This window comes from Dipteris shenzhenensis, chromosome 30, assembly GCF_047967505.1.
Source record: "Dipteris shenzhenensis isolate YYH24624 ecotype China chromosome 30, Dip_SZ_1.0, whole genome shotgun sequence".
Lineage (NCBI taxonomy): Eukaryota > Viridiplantae > Streptophyta > Polypodiopsida > Gleicheniales > Dipteridaceae > Dipteris > Dipteris shenzhenensis.
Genome location: NC_141625.1, coordinates 44,123,079 through 44,143,318, shown reverse-complemented (window position 1 = coordinate 44,143,318; position 20,240 = coordinate 44,123,079). Strand labels below are relative to the sequence as shown.

The window sequence follows — 20,240 nt, the reverse complement described above, 5'->3', positions numbered from 1 at the left end:
CCTCTAAGGGATCAGCGTCATCAGCGACGCAGGGCCCTCCCTTCACGTCGAACTTCTTCAGTTTTGCACACGTAAACGGAAGAGAAACGACTCGAGTAAATGGGAATTCGGAATTAAGAATAAAAAGTAATGGAAAACGACTGCAGGACGTGCACGAGATGCACGAGATGCAGCGACACAATCATCAAATAACCTTCCACTACTTGATCGATTGAACGCTCCAAGAATGGTTACCTCGTTCGAAAGTACCGCTTCCAGTATCCATGGATTCGCAAGGCCCCTCTGTTACCGACATTTGCAGCCTCGAACTTCCAATGTAAACAAAGTATACCTCGCATCAACGCTCTGAAACCGGAACGAGGTTCAAGGACGCATTTATAACTCACGAGGACTCCACTTACAGGCACTCCAACGCGGAGTGGACTGCACCACGCTGCAGAAAGTTGAATTAAAAAGGGCACTTCGCATGCACACTTGGTGCACAATTCCAACAAGGGCGAATTACGGGATGCCACGTAAAAATGCCGAAATTTTAAAATTTAGCGAAATTCAGCGCTGGAATTTCAATTGTTTTGAGTGCTATGACCTACCAGGCCAAAATCTGGATGATCGTCTACTGCCACAGCTCGTGTCTTGTGTCTTAAAATGATGCTCGATGGAACATGGAATTGCTGATACACATCCCTTAGCTTCCATCACTAATCGTGCGCTTCCACCATGCCAGGCTGCAGTATTCGTGCATTGTGGGTTCTTAACCTTTCCACCAATGTCGTCTTTTCCAGGTTTGATCGCTTGCTGCTGATGTTGAATTTGCAATCCATTCATCCCTACATTGCTGTGTTGAATTTGCAATCCATTCATCCCTACACTTGATGATCTTCGTTTATCCTTCAAGTTTGCTGCGCAATCGTGCAGGCGTTTTCCAACAGTGGATCGACAGTGGCAGGCGGCTTGCAGGAGGCAGAAAACGCAGGGTGTCAGCGATGCTGTTGATCGTTTGCAGACTGCGCTGCCCACCGATGCGCAGATAGAAGAGGCTCTCGCAGACAGGATACTCAGGTACATTGACATATCGTTAATTTCGGGTTTGTCTTGTTGAGAAAATAATGATGGCTGTTGATTTTGCTGCGCTTTTCTAGAGAGGGATCACTTCAAGGTCGCGGGCTGCGCAACGGACATTCTTCTGAAGGTTCAGATTCTTGGGTTGATGATCCAATTACACGTCATGTTATAAGTCTCCAGATATCCCGACTAGAACAGGGTGCCTCACCAGCCTTACTGTGGCCAGTAGTACTGCATCTCAAGGGTAATTTCCAAATTGTAGTTCTGCCATTGGTCGAACCCAGGCACTTGGCAGCGTATCAAGACATTTGTTGGAGAAGTAATTGCGGAAGCCCCAATGAGTTGCATAAGAATAACCAGTACCAGGGCCTGTCTTCCATGCTGCTTGAATTGCCGTGCATTACTGGGTAATCGGTGTCGGAAAGATTTGCACCTCCTTTCCTTTCCTTTTTGCCTCAAACAGCAGCACTCATTGTCGTTGACTGATGTGTGATTTTAGGGCATTTTTACTTGCGAAGACCATAGGGGATCTGATCACCGGGGACACAAACGAACCGGAAGTTTTCCTCAGTACTGCTCCATCTGGAGGAGGTTTGTTGGATTCGTTGACTGTGATTTCAAGCATCACTGCAAGAGCCAAACCAGTCACAGTGCCCGTGGCAGCTGCAGCTCCAACTGCCCCCGCAACTTCAGGAACTGCAACATCTACAACCGTGGCAGGTGGAAAGACTTTGATGAGGGCAGCGGATAAAGATGCCTTGAGAAACTTCATCAGCAGCTCTATGCCCTTTGGTCGAGTGCTTTTCTGAATCTTCTTGTATTCCATCTGAGACTGTTAGTAGCAGATGTTTGTATGCTCACATCATTTGTTGCGGCTTTGTCAGGCACGCCTACATATATGGCTCCAACAATTATTGCTTCTATGAGGTCCAATGGCTTTTCTTCTCTAGATGTACCACCCACAGATCAGAAGCAACCAGCATGGAAGCCTTACCTTTACAGAGGCAAGCAGAGGGTGCTGTTTACAGTGTCTGAAGTTGTGACAGCAGCTTTATATGACAGAGATGATGTTTCAGACACCGTATCCCTAGCAGGGCAGGTTAATTGCAGGGCTGAACTGGAAGGTTTACCTGATGTCTCCCTTCCAATCTCTTATCCAAACTCTACCAAATTTGAGTCTTTCAGTTACCATCCATGTTGTCAAGCTCAAGCATTTGAGCAAGGACAGGATAGACAAACTGTGATGTGTTCGCCTCCTCTTGGCAACTTTGTAATGATACAGTACCTTGCTCTGCACTCCAAAATGCGGCCTCCTGTACAGGGCTTCTACCAGCTGTCAATGGTTTCTGAAAATGAAGGGGCTTTTTTGTTTAAACTGAGACTGATGGAAGGCTACAAGATTCCATACGTAATGGAATACTGCACAATAACCATTCCGTTTCCCAGAAAGAGAATTATTTCTTTGGACGGGAATCCATCTCTAGGATCCATCTCAGCCTTTGAGAATTTGGTCGAGTGGAAGCTAGTCATCAGTGTGCGTGCATTGTCAAAGAGCACAGAAGTGACCTTTCCGGGAACAATAAAGTTTGGTCAAACAACAGATTTGAAGCTTCCTAACAGGTCTCACATTACACTTGATGATTACAGTGAGGAATTCGACATAGAGAATGGATCTGTTGCTGATAAGAACCAATCTCAAGATACTCTACAGGAGATAATGACTAAGGAGGATTCTAATCTGGCTGCAGTCGAACTGGAGGAACCCTTTTGTTGGGAGGCATACAGTTATGCTAAGGTAAAATTTCTCTCCCATTTTGTGCATTCAATACTTTTCTGTGGCACCAAACTGTATTAGGCTAAAATCACATTGGAACATAAAATTTTAATTCCACCTGCACAAAAAATATGGTTTTGAATTCCAAAGATGTATGCTTTGGTCTGTAGATTTTTTGTCAAAGTATGAACAGGTATTATTTGAGGGGAAGATGTAAGCCATATATTAGGGTTTTAAATGATAATGTTAAAAAAAAAAAAGTGGTAAGATAGAAAGCACACAGAGAGTGCTGATTGCCACCTGACCCGCCTTTCCGTATCTGCTGTGATGCAACAGGCAGAAGACTGCTAACAATAGGGCAGCATACACTTTCCTACCCCCACAGTAGTTCTCAGTCATGATCATGGAACAGCCGAAGTACTGCTGAAAACTTCTTTCAGCTTCCTTAGTCCAATTCCCATTTCCTTATCCTGATCCGTCATAGGCACTATAGCCTTACCATAATCCTTGACAAATTGCCTGTAGAAGCCTGAGAGACCAAGGAATATTTGCAAACAAGCCCGTCCAACCTGGCCAACCTGCTCTGGCTGACCAAGGTGCCTTTTTGACTTATAAAAGGCCCCCAATGCTGGCGCCTCTTGCTGCCCATTCCAGGGCTTGCACCAGCCAGTTGGCCTGCTCTAATCCAGGGCCCTTTGCCAGGCTTATGTGCTGGCTTGTGCAGCCCATGTGGCTATCCTAAATAAACCCTAATAATGATGAGATCTCACACCTCTTGTACCTGTAGTGGTGGTGTGCTCTTGATGGATCTTCCCTCATTCAACAAGATGAACGCTACAGCAGGAGGTTTGTGAGCTCTCCAGGTATTGCTCTGCATGTACATGAACAACCGGAATAAACTCAGAATATTGGTACAGTTACAATACCACATGCTCGTGGCATTGCCAATCCAAGGCACAAGCATGCCAGGGTCTTTAAGATACTAAGGCATGAATAGGTCCATCCGTTTATCCCCCTCAGAAACTTGGGATAGGTTTTCTTGCCTGCCTCCAAGTACAAAGCATCGTGGCTTTGCTCAGCTGCATTTGCAACATTATTGTATGAAACAGGTACGATGAGATCCCTATGACTGCTTTACATAGATCCCCTCCAATTGGCTTCTCTCGAACCACTCCGAATTGGCACCGGAACCAAGCTCTTCACCTGCCAAGATTACCTGTGATCCCTTAAGTTTCCTGTTTAGCATCATGCACTTGATCTCCCTATGTCACCTACAACAGTTAGCATTACCATCTTTGCAGAGTCCATGACAGCGGCATCTTTAGAAGACACACAGATTCTCTGATTGAGAACTCCCCCATTGTTTGTTTGGAAAGCTTTCACACTGTGACCAAAACATGCAACTGGAATCAACATCAATGCATAGAGAGAAAATATACCCTGGTCCACCATTTGCCTGCCATCACATCAAGCCAGGTAGCTCCTTGAATTGCCCACAAAAATGCATCCTATTGAGTCCTTGGATGCTCATATCCAACCGCCTTATATTTTGCCTGAAGTGGGCCTTCTTAAACCCCTTCCTCCTTGGTGACAAGTGCCTCGTTCTCAGCATGATTTGAGTAACATGTGATGTCCTTCACTTCCATGAAAAGATTTAGATCCTCTGACCACTACTCTATATCAGACATGATTATTGTCACACTTGGATCAATGAATCCAATCTCGGAGCTAGCAGGTGTAACCACCAAGAATAATTCATCTTTCTTAACCAAATAAGCTGTCTAATCACGAGACTCTTCCCCTTCCTCCTTTTTCCGATCAACCTTCATCTTCCTACAGTCTCACACAAGTTTTCCAGACTTGATCACAGTAGTAGCACTTTCTCTTTTTCAGTCCTAGAAGAGTTCCTATTCTCTGAAGCATCTTCCTTGTTTGGCGTCCTCTTGTCAAGTTTTCCTCCGTCGTTACCCTTCCATTTGTTGGAAATGGTAGGCACATTCTTGTTGCCACCTTTGTCTTGCAATCTTACAATTCCTTCTGGAGCAAGAGACGACAAGCCTTCTCAAAGGTAAGAGGCTTCGACCTGTCATGAAGTTGCATGGAAGTTTGATTATAAACAGCATGGCTAATAGATTGCTATCAACCTTTTGATGACTTGCCTTCAATTGATCTTTAAGAATCTTCACCCTAACCAGATGATCGTCGACAGACTCTTCCTCACCTAGCGTCCATGCCAATAACTGCTGTGGAGTGTAATTATTCGAGACCATTGAAGAAATTTTCTCAGACTACCTACACCTTCTTTCAGCATATAGGAGGCTTTCAAGCTTTTATAGCCTATTTCAGCTACAATAGAAGGGGATGTCATGGGTATGCTTCAGCCCATGCACATTTGATTGGTCTATAAGGTGCTACTAAAGTATAAAGATCGCACTTGGATCTTGCTTTTTTTTCCCAAATCCCCTTTTGAGGCATATGGACCAAATAGTGTTGTATCAAGATTCAAGCTTTCTTTGAAATAAGATGAATCCATCAATACTATTGAGACTATTTGGGTAAACTTACATCCTCATCATCAGAAATGTCTGATTGACTGCAGTCAACCCTCTTTGACCGCGGCCAAGGTTCTTTGATTGGGGTCAATGCAAGAGCTCTTTGGTAAAATTTAAAAATATTTTTCTTTCTAAGTGCTTGGAATAGTACACATTTGTGATATCCCTGCGGCTTCTAACCAGTTGTCCCTAACTAAAAAGACTCTTCATATACACCGAGGATTGATGGATATTCTAAAAGTGAATCCTCATCCATCCACTTGGCATTTAAAGCTGAACGATTTTTAGACTTGACAAGATATTGGTAAATAACCTTGCCCATGGGTCCCCTTTTTACTGTATGGTAAAGTATCTGCTTAGGTTGGAGAATTTCTTCCAATTCAACCACCCTTGATACATTTTTAGGAGACTCACATGAAATGCATTGTGAATTTTCCAGTGCTCTGGCAATTCCAACCCGTAGGCTATTTCTCCATGACACGGAAAGGACCGTAACACCTGGTATATAGCTTGGGATAGACTTTCTCTTTGCCCTTTAACTTTTTGAGCCTAGCCTTCTCAACTTTTAGGAGTACCCAATCACCCTGTTGGAGGTTAAGTACTCTTCTGTGTTTATATGCAGTATGCTTCTCACGAGATCTTTCAATTGCTGCTCAAACTTGGCTGAATGCTATCTCTGTTGGAATGATCACCTCCCCATCTGTAAGCCCCCATATGAGGAGAGCATGGGGGAGGTAGACCTGGAAATATTGGGGCTGCCACATGGGCAGCACATGAGCTGCCATGTGGGCAGCTGTCAAGGCAAAGGGCAGGCCATGGACCTGCAATTGGAGGCGCAGCATGGCAACCTGTTTGGGCAGGCTTGTGCGCAGGGGTATTGCCTGCAGCAGGTCCTGAACAGGGCGCGGACCTGTACCGCTGCAGTACGGCTGCATGGCAGGGGTCTGTGGGCAGGTATGAAGCCTGCAAGAGGGCCGTCTAGCAGCAGCCCAAAAGGGCCTGGCTTGGGCCCTTATATAGGGCTGGTCGGACCAGCCAACCAGGTCGGCCAAGCCAACCAGGTCGGCCAGCAAGCAGACTGGTCGGCCAGGATGAGGCTGGCTGGTCGGTCCATTCAAGGGGGCCTTGAGCCCTATAAAAGGAGGGCTTCCATGCCCTCATTCGACATCACTTGGAGCAGCCCTCAACCAGCAGATAGGATCAGCAGAAGGACCTACCTTGGGCCTACATTCAGGAGGTGAAGGTGACCGAGAACAAGCTGCAGACTAAGCTAGAGGTGCTGCCCACCTAGGCTGGCTTCCGGACGGCAAGGTGGAAGGGATCTAGACAGAGAGTCTACATATGCTCGAGGTGGAGCACGCGGGCTCAGAGATCTAGGAGTGCTTGACATTTAGTAGGAGAAGCTTTTGGTATTGTATCCTGTCCTACTTTGTGGATGGACGGAAATATATAGAATCACTTCTATATTTGTCTCTAAGCATTGTCTATTTACTGGCTTGCACATCTATGCACATAATTTAAGAAGTCTGTGAACACCCCACACCACACTGTGTGAGCTCCTGGGCAATACTATCAGTCTTCCGCTGTGCGTACCCTCTGTTGGGTAATTTCTAACAATCTCAAGATCCGTGACATACTGAGCAGCTGCAATTTCATCTTTAGTCCTTAGGATAGGTGGTGAAATCACCTTCCCATACATTACCTCAAACGGGGCTTTTCTTGTGGAGTTGTGGGCAGTGTTGTTGTAAGCAAACTCCACCAGTGGGAGCTACCTTTCTCACTCTGATTTCTGGTCAGCCACATAACATTTTAGTAAATCAAGCACTATGGAGTTGGCTACCGCACATTACCCATCTGTCTGGGGATGAAAAGAAGATAAATTCAGCTGAGTATCAAATAAAGCTCTTAAGAATAGGCTAGTCATCCTAGGATCTCAATCATTGGGCATACCATGGTGTTTAAAGATCTCTGCCAGAAATATCTTGGCCATATGATATGCTTTGATAGTCTTCCGGAGGAATGAAATGTGCTTGCTTGTTGAATATGTCAAGAACAGGCTTTGATCTTGGCAGATCAAAAATAAAATCCATAGCTATGCCCTCCCATGGTGCATGGGGCACCGGAAGAGGCACCAAAAGGTTAGGTGTCTTTTGTCTTTCGTACTTCACCTTTTGACACACCAAACACTCTGTTACAAATTAATGAATGTCGCGACGTATTCTTGGCTAGTAGAAATATGTTTCCAGAGCTTGGGTAGTAGAAGCAGTACCTCGATGTCCTTGCGTGACATTCCTCCATGATTCTCTCTCATGTCTCTGGTAATGCACAAGCAGTCTGTTGGAAAGGTCACCTCCCGTTCTGTAAGCCCCCAAATGAGGAGAGTGTGGGGGAGGGAGACCTAGGGCAGGATGTGCCCAAAGAGAGATTACCTGGATGTGTGGATCTGGGACAGATCTGGAGCATTCATGGTTGGTGGGGTATCCCAAGGATGAAAGGCTGCATCAGGAGCTGCTCATGTGTAGGAAGATGGCTGGGACACATTGTCTTGGATCAGGCCTGGCATGAGGCACTCAAAGGACAGCTTCAGGATGACACAAGGCGTGGATTCATGGCTGGACTGTGGGCAGGATTGCGACCTGCAACAGACACCAGCAGATGGCGTTAGTATGGCGAGCCATATGGTGAGGGTAGGGGGCAGGCGAAGGGCCTGCAACAGACCCTGATGATGGTGCATAGGTTGGCACAGCAAAAGCGGGGTAACAGGTGCTGACATGGCAGGGGATGGAGCAGCACAAGGCAGCCCATATGGAGGGCTGGTTGGGCTGGGCAAAGCCAGCCAACCAGGCCCTATCTAGGGCTGGCCAAGGGCTCAGCCCCTGCATGGAATCGTGGGCCAGCAAGCCCTGGAAAAGAGAGCCCAGGAGGGTGATTTTGTAGTAAAGGGCCCTATTGGGGCTGGTTGGGCTGAGCCAACCAGGTCGGTTGGGCCAGCCAACCTGGTCTGTCCAGTCGGCCCAGATTGGGACAGACTGGTCGGTTTTTATGACAGGCCCCTGGGCCTATAAAAGGAGGGCCTCCAGCCCTCATTCATTATCCAGCAGCCAGCAGTTCCAAGGCAGAAAGGAGCAGCAAGGAGCCTACTCTCTGGGCCTATCTACAGGAGGTGAGAGAGTGCAACAAGTGCTGCAGACTTAGCCAAGAAGAGCTGGACCTTGGCTGTCTTCTAGGGCAGCAAGGTGCTGAGATCATCATCTTCTCGAGCAGCCATTCACAAGCAGGTTGGAGCAGTGGAACAGTTATCTTGGGGCCTACATTCAGGAGGACCAAGGGGACCTGTGTGCTATAGACAAAGCTTGGCAGGGGCTGCCCACCTAGGCTGATTCACAAGCAGTAAGGTGGAGAAGCACACACTGGACGGAAAGTCTACAGACGCTCGAGGTGGAGCACGCAGACTCGAGTCTAGAGATAGCCAGCTGATAGGAGAAGGACCTTGTGGTAACATCAGAGGACCACACCATTGGTGGGACTCTGGATCTATCTCTCTTGTGTTGTGTCCATAGTTTTGTACGGAAATATATATATTTTGGTGGTTTCTCTATCTGGCCGGTTCATTGTCTATTGATGAGTCTGCACATCTATTGAATCCACATAAGTAAAGAAGTTTGTGATTCCACACCCCACACCACACTGTGTGAGCTCCTGGGCATTACTATCAGTCTTCCGCTGTGCGTACCCTCTGTTGGGTATTTTCTAACACAGTCATCCCTCATCAAATGCCAGTCTTTCATGGAGTATTGGCTGGTAGAATGCCCCTCTTGCATATGCTGTATTATTTCCCCAAAGTTTGGATCACTGGCATATTGCTCTTTCATCTCTTCAAGGTCGCGATGATAGGCAATGGTAACATTAATGACCTGAGGCCTTCGGGACAAGGCATTTGCCACTCTATTCTGAGCTCTGGGTATATGAACAATCTAAAAATGAAACATGGACAGCAAATCTGTCCATCTCATGTGCTTCTCTGATAGCTTAGTTTGTGTTAAGAAATACCTGAGACTTCGATGATCTGCCTTGACTGTAAAATCAACTCGCAAAAGATAGTGCTTCCAAGTGGTTAAGGCATGCACTACAGCTAGTAATTCCTTCTCATAAATCCCCATTCGCCTTTCTGCATCTTGCAATCTCCAGCTTTCATAGGCCACCATGTGTCCATCTTGATGAAGAGAAGTCCCCATGCACTCTCCAGATGCATCAAAGGGCTTATGCAGGTCAGGGACAACAAGTATTGGCTCCGTGGTCAATTTCCCCTTGAGAGTGTCAAATGTTGTCTTTTTCTGCTCTCCCCATCTGAAAGGTGCATTCTTCTTGGTCAAAGCATGAAGCGGGGCGGCAATATCAGCAAAGGGCTTGATTAATCTCCTCTAATAAGAACAAAGACCAAGAAAACTGCGTGCTTCATGTCTGGATCTCAGATTAGGCCATCCTTGGATGGCTTGTACTTTAGTAGGGTCCATTTGTATCCCATCCTTAGGAATGATATGACCAAAGATAGTGGATCTCTTCCAAGAAGAACTCATTCTTCTTACTATTTGTGTAGAGCTTGTGATTTACTAACTTGTGGAATACAATGGCCAAATGCTTATGCTCTTCCATTGAGTGAGAGAAAACAATGATGTCATCGAAGAAGGTGCTTGTAGAGTGTCAATGGGGCCTGAATATTTTATCCTTGATCCTATTAAAGGTGGCTGGTTCATTGGTCAACAGGCATTACCAAATACTCATACAAACCAAAGGTAGTCCGGAAAACGTTTTGGGCATATCCTGTGGGTGTATGCGAATTTGGTGATATCCACTTTTGAGATCTATCCTGCTAAAAACTGAAGCTCCTCCCAACTTATCCAATACATCATCAATTTGAGGAATGGGAAACTTGTTCTTAACAGTCATCTTACTCAATGCAGGGTAAGCAAAACGAGCCATCCTTCTTTTGGGCAGCCGTACAAGTGAACAAAAGGATAGAACTGGGTTGAATCTGCCCCTTCAAAAGTAAATCCTGCACATGTGTCATTATCTCTTCCCTTTGGGTTGCACTCACTCTATAGGGGGGTTTGTTAGGTGGCTCAATCCCCAGAATTGTAGGCTATGGCAAGCAATGGAAGCTCAAAATGAAGGAGAGAAGACAAAAATGAGATGCTGTAATGAATTGCTGCAAAACTGAGTGGAGGCTCAAGAGAGAGCCAATATAACAAAGTGCCCTAACTGGACTGTCCTAACTGTCCTAAGTGGTACATGTGCTAACTGTACCAACTGACCTAACTGATTGTAACTAGGCCTACAAGGCACATACCAAGGAATGAGTGGCACCTATGGATAGCCCATAGAATGGCCTACGAACCCCCCTGTATGGTATGGGTCTGCTTCTTGCTGAACCAAGAGATGCATGAAGTACCAAGCATCAAACAGTTGCCACTATGTGACACACAGGTGTCCAAACAGCCAGCCCAATCACTATCAGTGAATCCATGCATAACAAGTGAAGAATCCACCTCATAAAGAAGGCTCAAATGCTGAGTGCCTTTGAGGTACCTGAAGACACGATTCATGGCTTGCCAATGGTGCGTAGAGGGGTTGTGCATATATTTGCTCAACTGTGAGACAACATACTGAAGATCGGGTCTCATATGGCATAAGTAAATCAAACAACCAATTCCCTGCTGATAGAGAGTGACATCACATGCACCGCTGTAGATATTGGCTTGCAATCCTCAATCAAAAAACGCTACAAAAGATGTCCAATATACTTGGATTGTGACATCAAAATGCCCCCCTCACTGCTAGCAAATTGAATGCCTAGATAGTAATGCAAAAGACCAAGATCAGACATAGCAAATGTCTTCTGCAAGTCAAGCTTGAAAGCTGCAATTTGCTAAGCATGTGTCCCTATCACAAGCATGTCATCCACATAGAGCACTAAAATCATCAAATCTGTCCCACTCTTGCGGATGTAAAGGGTAACGTCAGTAGGGCTGTTTAGAAAGCCAAGTATATACTATGCATCCATATGAGCAAATCTGGCCCAAAAGAAAATGCCAATAAGTGCCAAATGACTCAAGCATAAACACCGTCCACTGGCATATGCATCAATTATATCTCATCCAAGAGAGCATAGCACTATCAGTGCATCACCAATAATGTGTCAAAGCTGTCCCTCAGCATAAAATAACATCCATGTGCAAAGCGTCCATAAAAAATAGCATCCCACAAGGCAATTTGGGCCTATCAGCGCATCCAACAAGGACCGCAATGCATCCAAATGGCCTATAAATCGTCCATTGCAACCCAATGCATACCACGAATGAGCGCTGCTCAAACTGCAACCAGAGTGATCTGCATAAGGTATGCTCAAGAAATCATAGTCCCACGGTAATGAGCTCTACTGAAAATAGAACCTGAGATGCTTCAAAACATGGGCGCCATTGCATAATCGGACTCAGCAAGAAAATCTGCAAATATCTCTCTTCTGCCAGAACTCCAAAATCCCAACCGATGAGTGAGAAATGGGAGTCAACACTTATCCACTGCCATGTGGCATAAATCTAAGGTTTCAAAACCTTAGTATGAAAAATGCATAACAGAGAGACGAAATTGAATACACAGAGATTTATAACTTTGAAAATCCTCCACCGAATCACGCAAGAACTGATAGGTAGGGGTTTTTGGGCGTCCGGAACGCAATGGGACAGACGGTTTTGGAAACCGTGGTCTCAATCACTGGGTCCAACACACGGACTGAAAAACGTTTTTTGAAACAGAGCTGTTTGTAAACTCCACCAGAGTGCGAATGATGAGCAACATAGAAGTTTTAGAACCTCTTGAGTCCACCGGAACTGACAGATCTGCAAATGGTTGCTCCAAACTTGAGTTCCAACACCCGGGCAAAAAACGCAGGAACTGACACAGTGACTCAGAAATCCAATGAAATGATCCCAGATTCAGGAATGAAGGTATTTCCAAGCTCCTGAAGTAATGTGGATACCAAAAGCAAGCAATAGTTGCCTCTACAAGTCAATACGGAGTCTCTGTCATCGAACGGAACAGGAAAAAGCTCAAAAAACGACTTTTTCTTTGAAAGCTCTTAACAGGCTCTCAAAACCACTTCGCAAAGCCAAAGTGACTTTTCCAAAGGTTCCTCCAAGGTCTCTGCACACTCGGATGCAAGTAAAGTCACCCACAAAGCTTCCCACAAAGCTTCTCCTTCCTTCCACAGAGCTACTGAGCTTCAAGCATTCACGCACGCTCAGCTAGATCACCCGGGCTCTGATACCAGTTGAGAGTGCTCTCAACGGAAGCAAGAACGGAAGAAGGAGAGAGAGAGAGAGAGAGAGAGAGAGAGGGAGACAGAGAGCCACACAAGTTTTGGTGGGTGCAGAACCACCCTAATCTTCTTTTTCATTCATTTATATGTGTGTTTGAGTATTGTACATAACCGGGGTTAAGGCACAGTGACCTTTAACCCCCACACGTCAGATTATCATATGCAGGTGTCTGAGCAAAGGGAACAGCAGCACCCACACTATCTCCCACACCAACACCATAGGGCAAAGCTGTTTTATTCAAACCAGCTCTTGGATTTTGCATATGTGGCATACCCAAATTACCTACGACTTCACTAGGCATTCTTGTTTGCATCCTTGGGGCTGCACCAACATTGGCATACATCAAATTCTGTCCCATGGGCTGCAAAGTAGGCTGCAACCCCACCATCTGACTGCAAGCAGAACCCCAAAGGCATCAACTGACTGTGCGCTTCCTGCACCTGCACAACCCAGTGCCCAACCAACTAGACACGGCTGAACATCTGCACAAAAGCCCCAGACAGCCAAACTCTGGTGCAATCAATCCACCAAGCACTTCCAAACATGTTGCTCTTCATCCTGGCCACTGCCCAACAACAAAAACCAACCCTTCTTGGCGAGGAATCAATCTTAAACGCAATAACCAACCAACATCCAGTCTGGGAACGCCAAAAGCAGGCAAAAGCTAGCCTCTCCGTCTTTGCAGCCTGTTGATACTCATGATTCACTCCCTTCGCACTCACACCAAAACCTCGACTCGCATTGAAATTATGTGATAGAATAGCCCTGGAGGCTGGAACACTTTCCGAGCATGTGACTTGCCTCTCCCTATTCTTTTGTGGTCTAGAAAACAGCCCTCCAAGCAAATTTTGGCTTTTTTTCTTGCTTTTTGGCCTCCTGCTTGCCAATCAGGTGTCTTGTGCTGATTTTAGACTTCAGGTGTCTTGTGCTGATTTTAGACTCCCGTGCCCAAAGTAGCAATTTTTAATTGCACCACTTTTTTGGTCCCCTGTTACATGTTTTGGTCCTAGGAATTAATTGCCTAGTAACTGGGCGCATATTTCCAAGGGCCCACTAGGAATTTTAATTCCCTAAGTCTCGCGTACGTGGCCAGACTCTCGCGCCCCAGAGGCTCAAGGCAGTCACGCGTAAATTATGGGAGTCGAAAATCAAAATCCCATAAATTCATGTCCTCATGACAGTTCCACACCGAAAACACTTGCCCTCCTTCCGGAAGGTCTCATCTTCTCAGGCATGAAATGAGCTCTCCCCTTATGGGAACTCTGGTTCCCCCTTGGCTTGTTAGGCTGAAAGTCTTTTCTTTCAGGATGGGAAAGTGCCGAGTTCTTCTTTTCCAGCTGTTGTGGCACAAAGGCTGTCTTTTTAGAAGGTTTCCCTTTAGATTTGAAAGCTGAAGGCGGTTCTTGCATATGCATGAGCTCTGCCACAGAAGCTGAAAGCATAAGGTGCTGTATCTTTGAGTTTGGTAGGATGTTGACAAAAGCTTTGTCCTTAGGTTGCAATCATGCCCTGTACTTGCGAAGTTGATCTTTGCTGGAAATTTCTTTGAAAGGGGTGACCTACAGGTACACATCCCAAAATTTCTCTTTATATGTTATAGTAGGATCACCCTCCAGCATGGGGAGACTTTCCCAAGCATTATGCACCTCATCTACAAACTGTTTTGGCAAAAACTGCTCATAGAACATCTTTTTAAATTTCTTCCGAGTCTTGGGGCAAAACCATCAACTAACTGTGTGATCCATCAAGCACTAGCTGTGCTTGTGAGGTGCAGACTTATTCCCGATAGTTTTTGTGCCAAATGCCATATCAAATTGGCTTATGATTTGCATGGCTCTTTCTGTTTGCCCGTAAGTTCCATAATAAGTAGAAAAACGGACTGATTCACCTTCTTTGAATTCTTTTCTCTTAGACCTCTTTCTTCTCTTACTACCCCTTTGTTGGAAAGGTCGCCTCCCCATCTGTAAGCCCCCAAATGAGGAGAGAATGGGGGAGGGAGACCTAGGGCAAGATCTGCCTAGAGAAGAGAGAGAAAGAGGGGGCTGCCACATGGGCATCACCTCACAGCAAACCAGAGCTTCAGAAGACGCATCAAAGGAGCTGATGTGCAGGACAGATGGCAGGGCATCAAGCCTTAGATCTGGCCTGGCACGAGGTGACAGAAGGGCAGCAAAGAAGTGAGGGTATAAGCCCTGGCAGTAGCACAAGTGTGGGCCAGGTGTCGCAGGGAAGGGAGGGGCTGCAGTGGGCAGCACCCTGCCCTTATATAGGGCCAGGAGGAAGCTGGTCGGTCACATAGGCCAGCCCACAACCCATGCCTAGGGGGGAGTGGGGGAGCTGGCACACAGTACAAAGGGGGAGCTGGACCTCCACTTAAAGGTACAGGGCACACAGCCCAAGCAAAGCTGCCCACAGCCCAAGATAAAGGGCTGGTGGGGGCGGGTTTTATGGCAGGCAAGTCGGCCCATATAGGGCATGGAAGAAAGGGCCATAAAGGCCTAGTTTTGTGCACAAAAGGGGCCAGGCCTAGTCAGCTGTAGGGCGAGACTGTGTAAGAAATCCTAGATTTACTATATTTAGAAATGTGCTAAGGAACAGAATGGAGACTGAAATAGCAGAGAACAAGGAATATTTGTATTGCTTGAGTGTCTGTAGTGTATACAATTGGGCCTCTCTTATATAGAGAGTGAAGAGTCACACATGAAAAGGTGTGTACTCCAAAGTGTATGTGCATGAAGAGGTGTGTACCTCTTGTGAAGGGTGTGACCCTTGATGAGAGGGTACATTACAATAGGAGTGTCTCTTCAATAGAATGTCTCTTGTGAAGGGTTGTGCCTCATAGGAAGTGTCCTGTCGAAAGGGCATACCCTTCCGCAAGTGTCCATTTATCAAACCATCCATAAGTCTAAGATATAGAGAAAGGAATACGTCACAGATCGTGACATCCCCTCCCACTCAAAATAAGACCCTAGTGGAGATAGTGAACTGATGTAGAAAATATCACGGTAAATTCTGAAAATACTGCTGTAAAAAATAAGGGTACTGATGTAAGTCTTCATCAGATTGCCAAGTAGTGTCGGAGTCGTCCAGATCTCGCCAAAGAACAAGGAATTCTGTGATAAGTCGATGTCGAGTCTCTCGCTGTCAATGGTCCAGAATACGCTCAGGAATAAGGAGAACATAATCGTCTTCAATTTCTGGAACATAATCACTTGCAGGAGGAACTGCTTCATCGCCTGGAATGCACGTCTTTAGCCAAGAAATATGAAATGTCGGATGGATTTTACCCCATGATGGTGGTAATTTCAATTTGTAACTTAAAGGTGAATTTTTCTTGACGATCCGGAAAGGTCCATAGTATCTTGGTCGCAACTTAGGAAACAGAGACTTAACCGTCTTATAGCGATGTGGGTCTACAAATTATAGCACCATGTCACCAGTGTCAAATTCCAGGTGACGTCTATGTTTGTTGGTAGACCATTGATACTGCTCTTGCGCTTTTCGCATATGATCTCTAACTTGGAGTAGAATGTCTTGCATTTCTTGAACCAGTTGATCGGCTAGGGCCACTCGATGTTGAAGTACAAAATTCGTTGGTACAATCGGAGTGTGTCCATAAGCTGCTTGGAATGGAGTCATGCTGATGGCACTATGGAAAGAGTTATTAGAAGCAAACTTAAGGAGTGGTAGATACTCTTCCCAAGCTGCTAGGCGTGATTGAATATAATGTCGAAGCATTTCTTTCAGAACTTGGTTGACTCTTTCAGTTTGGCCATCTGATTCTGGGTGGTAGGCTGAACTGAACAGTAGAGTTGTACCCAAAGATTCGAACAGTGAAATCCAAACATGACAGATAAACTTAGGATCTCTATCGGATATGATATTCTTGGGCAATCCATGGTATCGGAAGATGTGTTGTATGAAGAGTTTGGCAATGTCCGGAGCCTGTGCACTGCTTTTGCAAGCAACAAAGTGTGCCATTTTGGACAGTTGATAACAATTACCATAATCTGAGTGTTACCTCGGGAGGATCGTGGTAGTGTTGTTATGAAATCCATGGAAATACTTTCCCACCTTTCAGTTGGAACTGGAAGAGGCTGAAGAAGTCCTGCTGGAAGTCGTCGGCTTGCTTTCATTTGTTGACAAGATAAGCAAGATGTAACCATTTTTTGACGTCGCTTTTCATCTGAGGCCAGTAGTATGTTGCACTGAGTAACCTATAAGTCTTGTTGATGCCTGGATGGGTAGCATAAGGAACTACATGATGCTCTTTTAACAAAAGACGTCGAACATCCTTGTCATGTGGTACACAGACACGATCTTGATAATACAAAAGGTCGTCCGTATAAGAATAGGATGAGAAAATCTTCTGTTCGGAAGTCGAAGGTTGATCTTTTGAAAGAACTTGTACTGCTATTCCGAAGTCTTTATCATTGAAATACTTCCCTTTGAATGAATTTGAATGAATTAGGAACATCCACAGATAATGTAGAGATTACCATAGCTGATGCTAGAGTTAACTTGCTAAGAGCATATGCAACTACATTCCGTAGTCCTGGAATGTACTCAATGGTCATGTGAAAGTTGGCCAGAAACTGAACCCAGCGTACTTGTCGAGCGTTCATGACTGAGTAAAGATATACTTTAGAGAGTGATGGTTTGTCTTGACCACCGAGTCGGCTCCCATGAGATAGTGTTTCCAAGAGTGATAAGCGTGTACAACGGCAAGAAACTCCTTATCATAAACCGGGTATTGGGTTTGGATATCGGAATGTTTGTGGCTGTCAAAAGCAATAACTCTGCCTTCTTGCATCAAGACTGCTCCTGTAGCGATGTCGGAAGCGTCGGTCATGACCTCAAATGGAAGGTTTTGGTCAGCAATAGCCATAACTGGTGTGGTAGTGAGTGCTTGCTTGAGTTGTTGGAAACTATACTCTGTTTCGGGAAGCTATTGAAAAACTGTTGTGCTTTTTAATAATTCGGACATAGGAGCTGCGATTTTGGAAAACTGATAGACCTTTGTATGGTAGAAGTTTGCCAATCCGAGAAAAGAGTGGACATCATGAACATTCTTAGGAGTAGGCGAGTTTTGGATTACCTCGACCTTCTTGGGATCCACAGAGATGCCTTGAGCTGAAATAACATGTCCCAAATATTCGAGTTGGGTTGTAAAGAACTCACTCTTCTCAATGTTGATGTAGAGAGAATTTGCGCGGAGAACTTCAAAAACTTGGTGAAGATGTTGTTTGTGCTGATGTAGGGATCTGCTGAAAACGAGGATGTCATCGAGGTAAACGATGACGAACTTATCAAGGAAAGGTATGAAGATGTCGTTCATTAGTGTCATGAATGTGGCCGGGGCATTGTTTAACCCAAAAGGCATGACCAAACATTCATAGTGTCCATACTTTGTTCGAAAAGCTGCCTTGTACTCATCGCCTTCTCGTATGCAAATTTGATGATAACCTGAACAAAGATCAATCTTTGAGAATTGTGTTGCGTGTAGAAGTTGATCGAAGAGATCATCGATGCGAGGCAATGGATACTTGTTTTTGATAGTGAGCTTGTTGAGGGCTCGGTAGTCGATGCAGAGGCGCATTGACTTATTCTTTTTTTCCACAAGTAGTACAGGAGATCCGAAAGGGCTGCGACTGGGCCGAATGTGACCTTTGTTACTTGTAGGACAGAGGCAAGTGGGGTTGAAGGAGAGTTCCTATAACCAGTTAGCTCAATAAGTTTTCCCTGGTGGACAAACTAGATAGTATAGCTGCGAAAACCGATTGATGGATTACAATCGTAGAGCCACTGTTGTCCGAGTATGACATCGTACCGAGAAAGAGGCATGATGTCGAAGTTCAACTTGTCCGTATAATGTTGGATGTGAAAAGACAAGTTTTTGATCCTGGTGTTGCACAAGAAGGAAGTTCCATTTGCAAGTTCAATCTGATAGTCCATGGGACTAGGATTGGTGGTTAACCGAAGTTTGTCGACCATAGAACTAGCTAGGAAGTTATGAGAGCAGCCACTGTGGATGAGGATAGTGACCGTTGTTCCACGAATCGATCCTTGAACACAAAGTACTTGAGTGGCCAGGGAAGGTTCGGGGTTGCTGGCAAGGCTCATGTGGATGTTATTTGCCATTCGAACAGCTTTGCCTTTCTTGTCTTGTGCTGGGGTAGCATCTTCTGTTTGGGAAGTGCTAGGTTCCATATTGGAATTTTACTTTGGTCGCTTGGGACAATTGAACCATCTATGGTCACCTGTACAGATGGTACAAAGTCCTTTTGTGCTGGAGTTGTTCTTCTTATCAGTGGCCACACCTTTATGTTGGGGATGACGGTGATGACTTTGTGAAGAAGAAGAGGCGCAATCCTTAGAGGAGTGCTTTTGTTGGAATCCAGCATACGATTTCTGAGACTTGTGGGGATCTTGAGACTGTCGCTAACCTTGATTACCCGAGTTTTTTCTAAACTTGGGGTTATCTTGAGGGCGAGCACCTTTGGCCATAGAAGAGTTCCGTGTTCTATTAGCACTCTGCTTCCCTGTGTTTTGGAAATCAGTAATGCACTCTGCGTAAGCAATAGCGCCAGCTGTGGTGGTGATGTTTGCTTTGAGGACATCAATGCGTAACGAGGGATTTAGGCCTAAGATGAAAGCATGAAGGCGATCATCATCAGTTAAACCATCAATCTCCAGTTGGCATAGATTAGATCTGCCAATTAGTTGCATAGCAAGGCTTGAAAATCTCTGGTCCGGAGGTCCATTGATTAAGAGGCACCTGGCGAGACTTTCAAAGCTGAGTAAGGCGTGGTAGAGGTGATTTACAGAAGAGGGCAGATTGCGTGGAACCTGGCGCTGTCTTCTGCGTTGAGACTGTGCTATTTACTGCGTACCATGGGAGTGCAGGGCTTGGCCTGCCGCTGTTCACAGGCTAAGGTGGCGAGATGAGCCAGCAGGATCCAAGCTGGTCTGAATTAAGATGAAAAGGGCATCGAGGCTGCTGATCACAAGCAGGGGAGGCTTAGAAGAAATTCGCTGGCAGAGGCTTGAACCAAATCCTTTGCGGGCAGCAAAGGCTGTTGATCGCAGGTAATCATGGCGAATTTCTAGCACCTTGGCGCTGTTTGCAGAAATCGAGGCAGCAAGTTGACAATAGAGGCTGCAAAGGGGGTCTGTTTGATCACCAGGTCTTGCAGGCAGGTATGCAATAGAGCCAGCTGGTGCAGGCCATCGAGAACGATGCAAGATGGAGGCCTGACGAGGGCACTGCTTGCTGCAGGGAAATGGCGCAAACACGTACGGCAGAAAAGGCGAAACTTAATGCAGGAATTCACGTTTTTTGATTTGGGCGCCTAGTGCTAGGTGGTGGTTACCAGAAAATTAAAACGTGGGTTTAATTAACCCTTGGGTAGTCTAGGGTTAGGTCTTGGGTATAGGGCTGGTTTTCCTTTTTTTCCCTTTTAGGTACCATTTTGT

At 45.6% G+C, this 20,240-nt stretch overlaps 1 protein-coding gene across 5 annotated transcripts in view; it reads left to right on the top strand.

Moving 5' to 3' along the window:
- The first annotated feature begins 461 nt into the window (after nt 1-461).
- LOC147882183 (clathrin adaptor complexes medium subunit family protein) overlaps nt 462-20,240 on the top strand; it is a 54,423-nt gene continuing 34,644 nt past the window's right edge. Inside the window, exons 1-5 of one of the 5 annotated variants that reach the window (XM_087401952.1) lie at nt 462-782; nt 916-1,059; nt 1,140-1,469; nt 1,562-1,854; nt 1,947-2,857. In XM_087401952.1, the coding sequence (XP_087258078.1) occupies nt 718-782; nt 916-1,059; nt 1,140-1,469; nt 1,562-1,854; nt 1,947-2,857 (1,743 nt within the window). In that variant the 5' untranslated portion in view covers nt 462-717. The remainder of the gene's footprint in view (nt 783-915; nt 1,060-1,139; nt 1,470-1,561; nt 1,855-1,946; nt 2,858-20,240) is intronic. The other 4 variants (XR_015543969.1, XM_087401951.1, XM_087401950.1 and 1 more) reach the window with 4 other exon arrangements.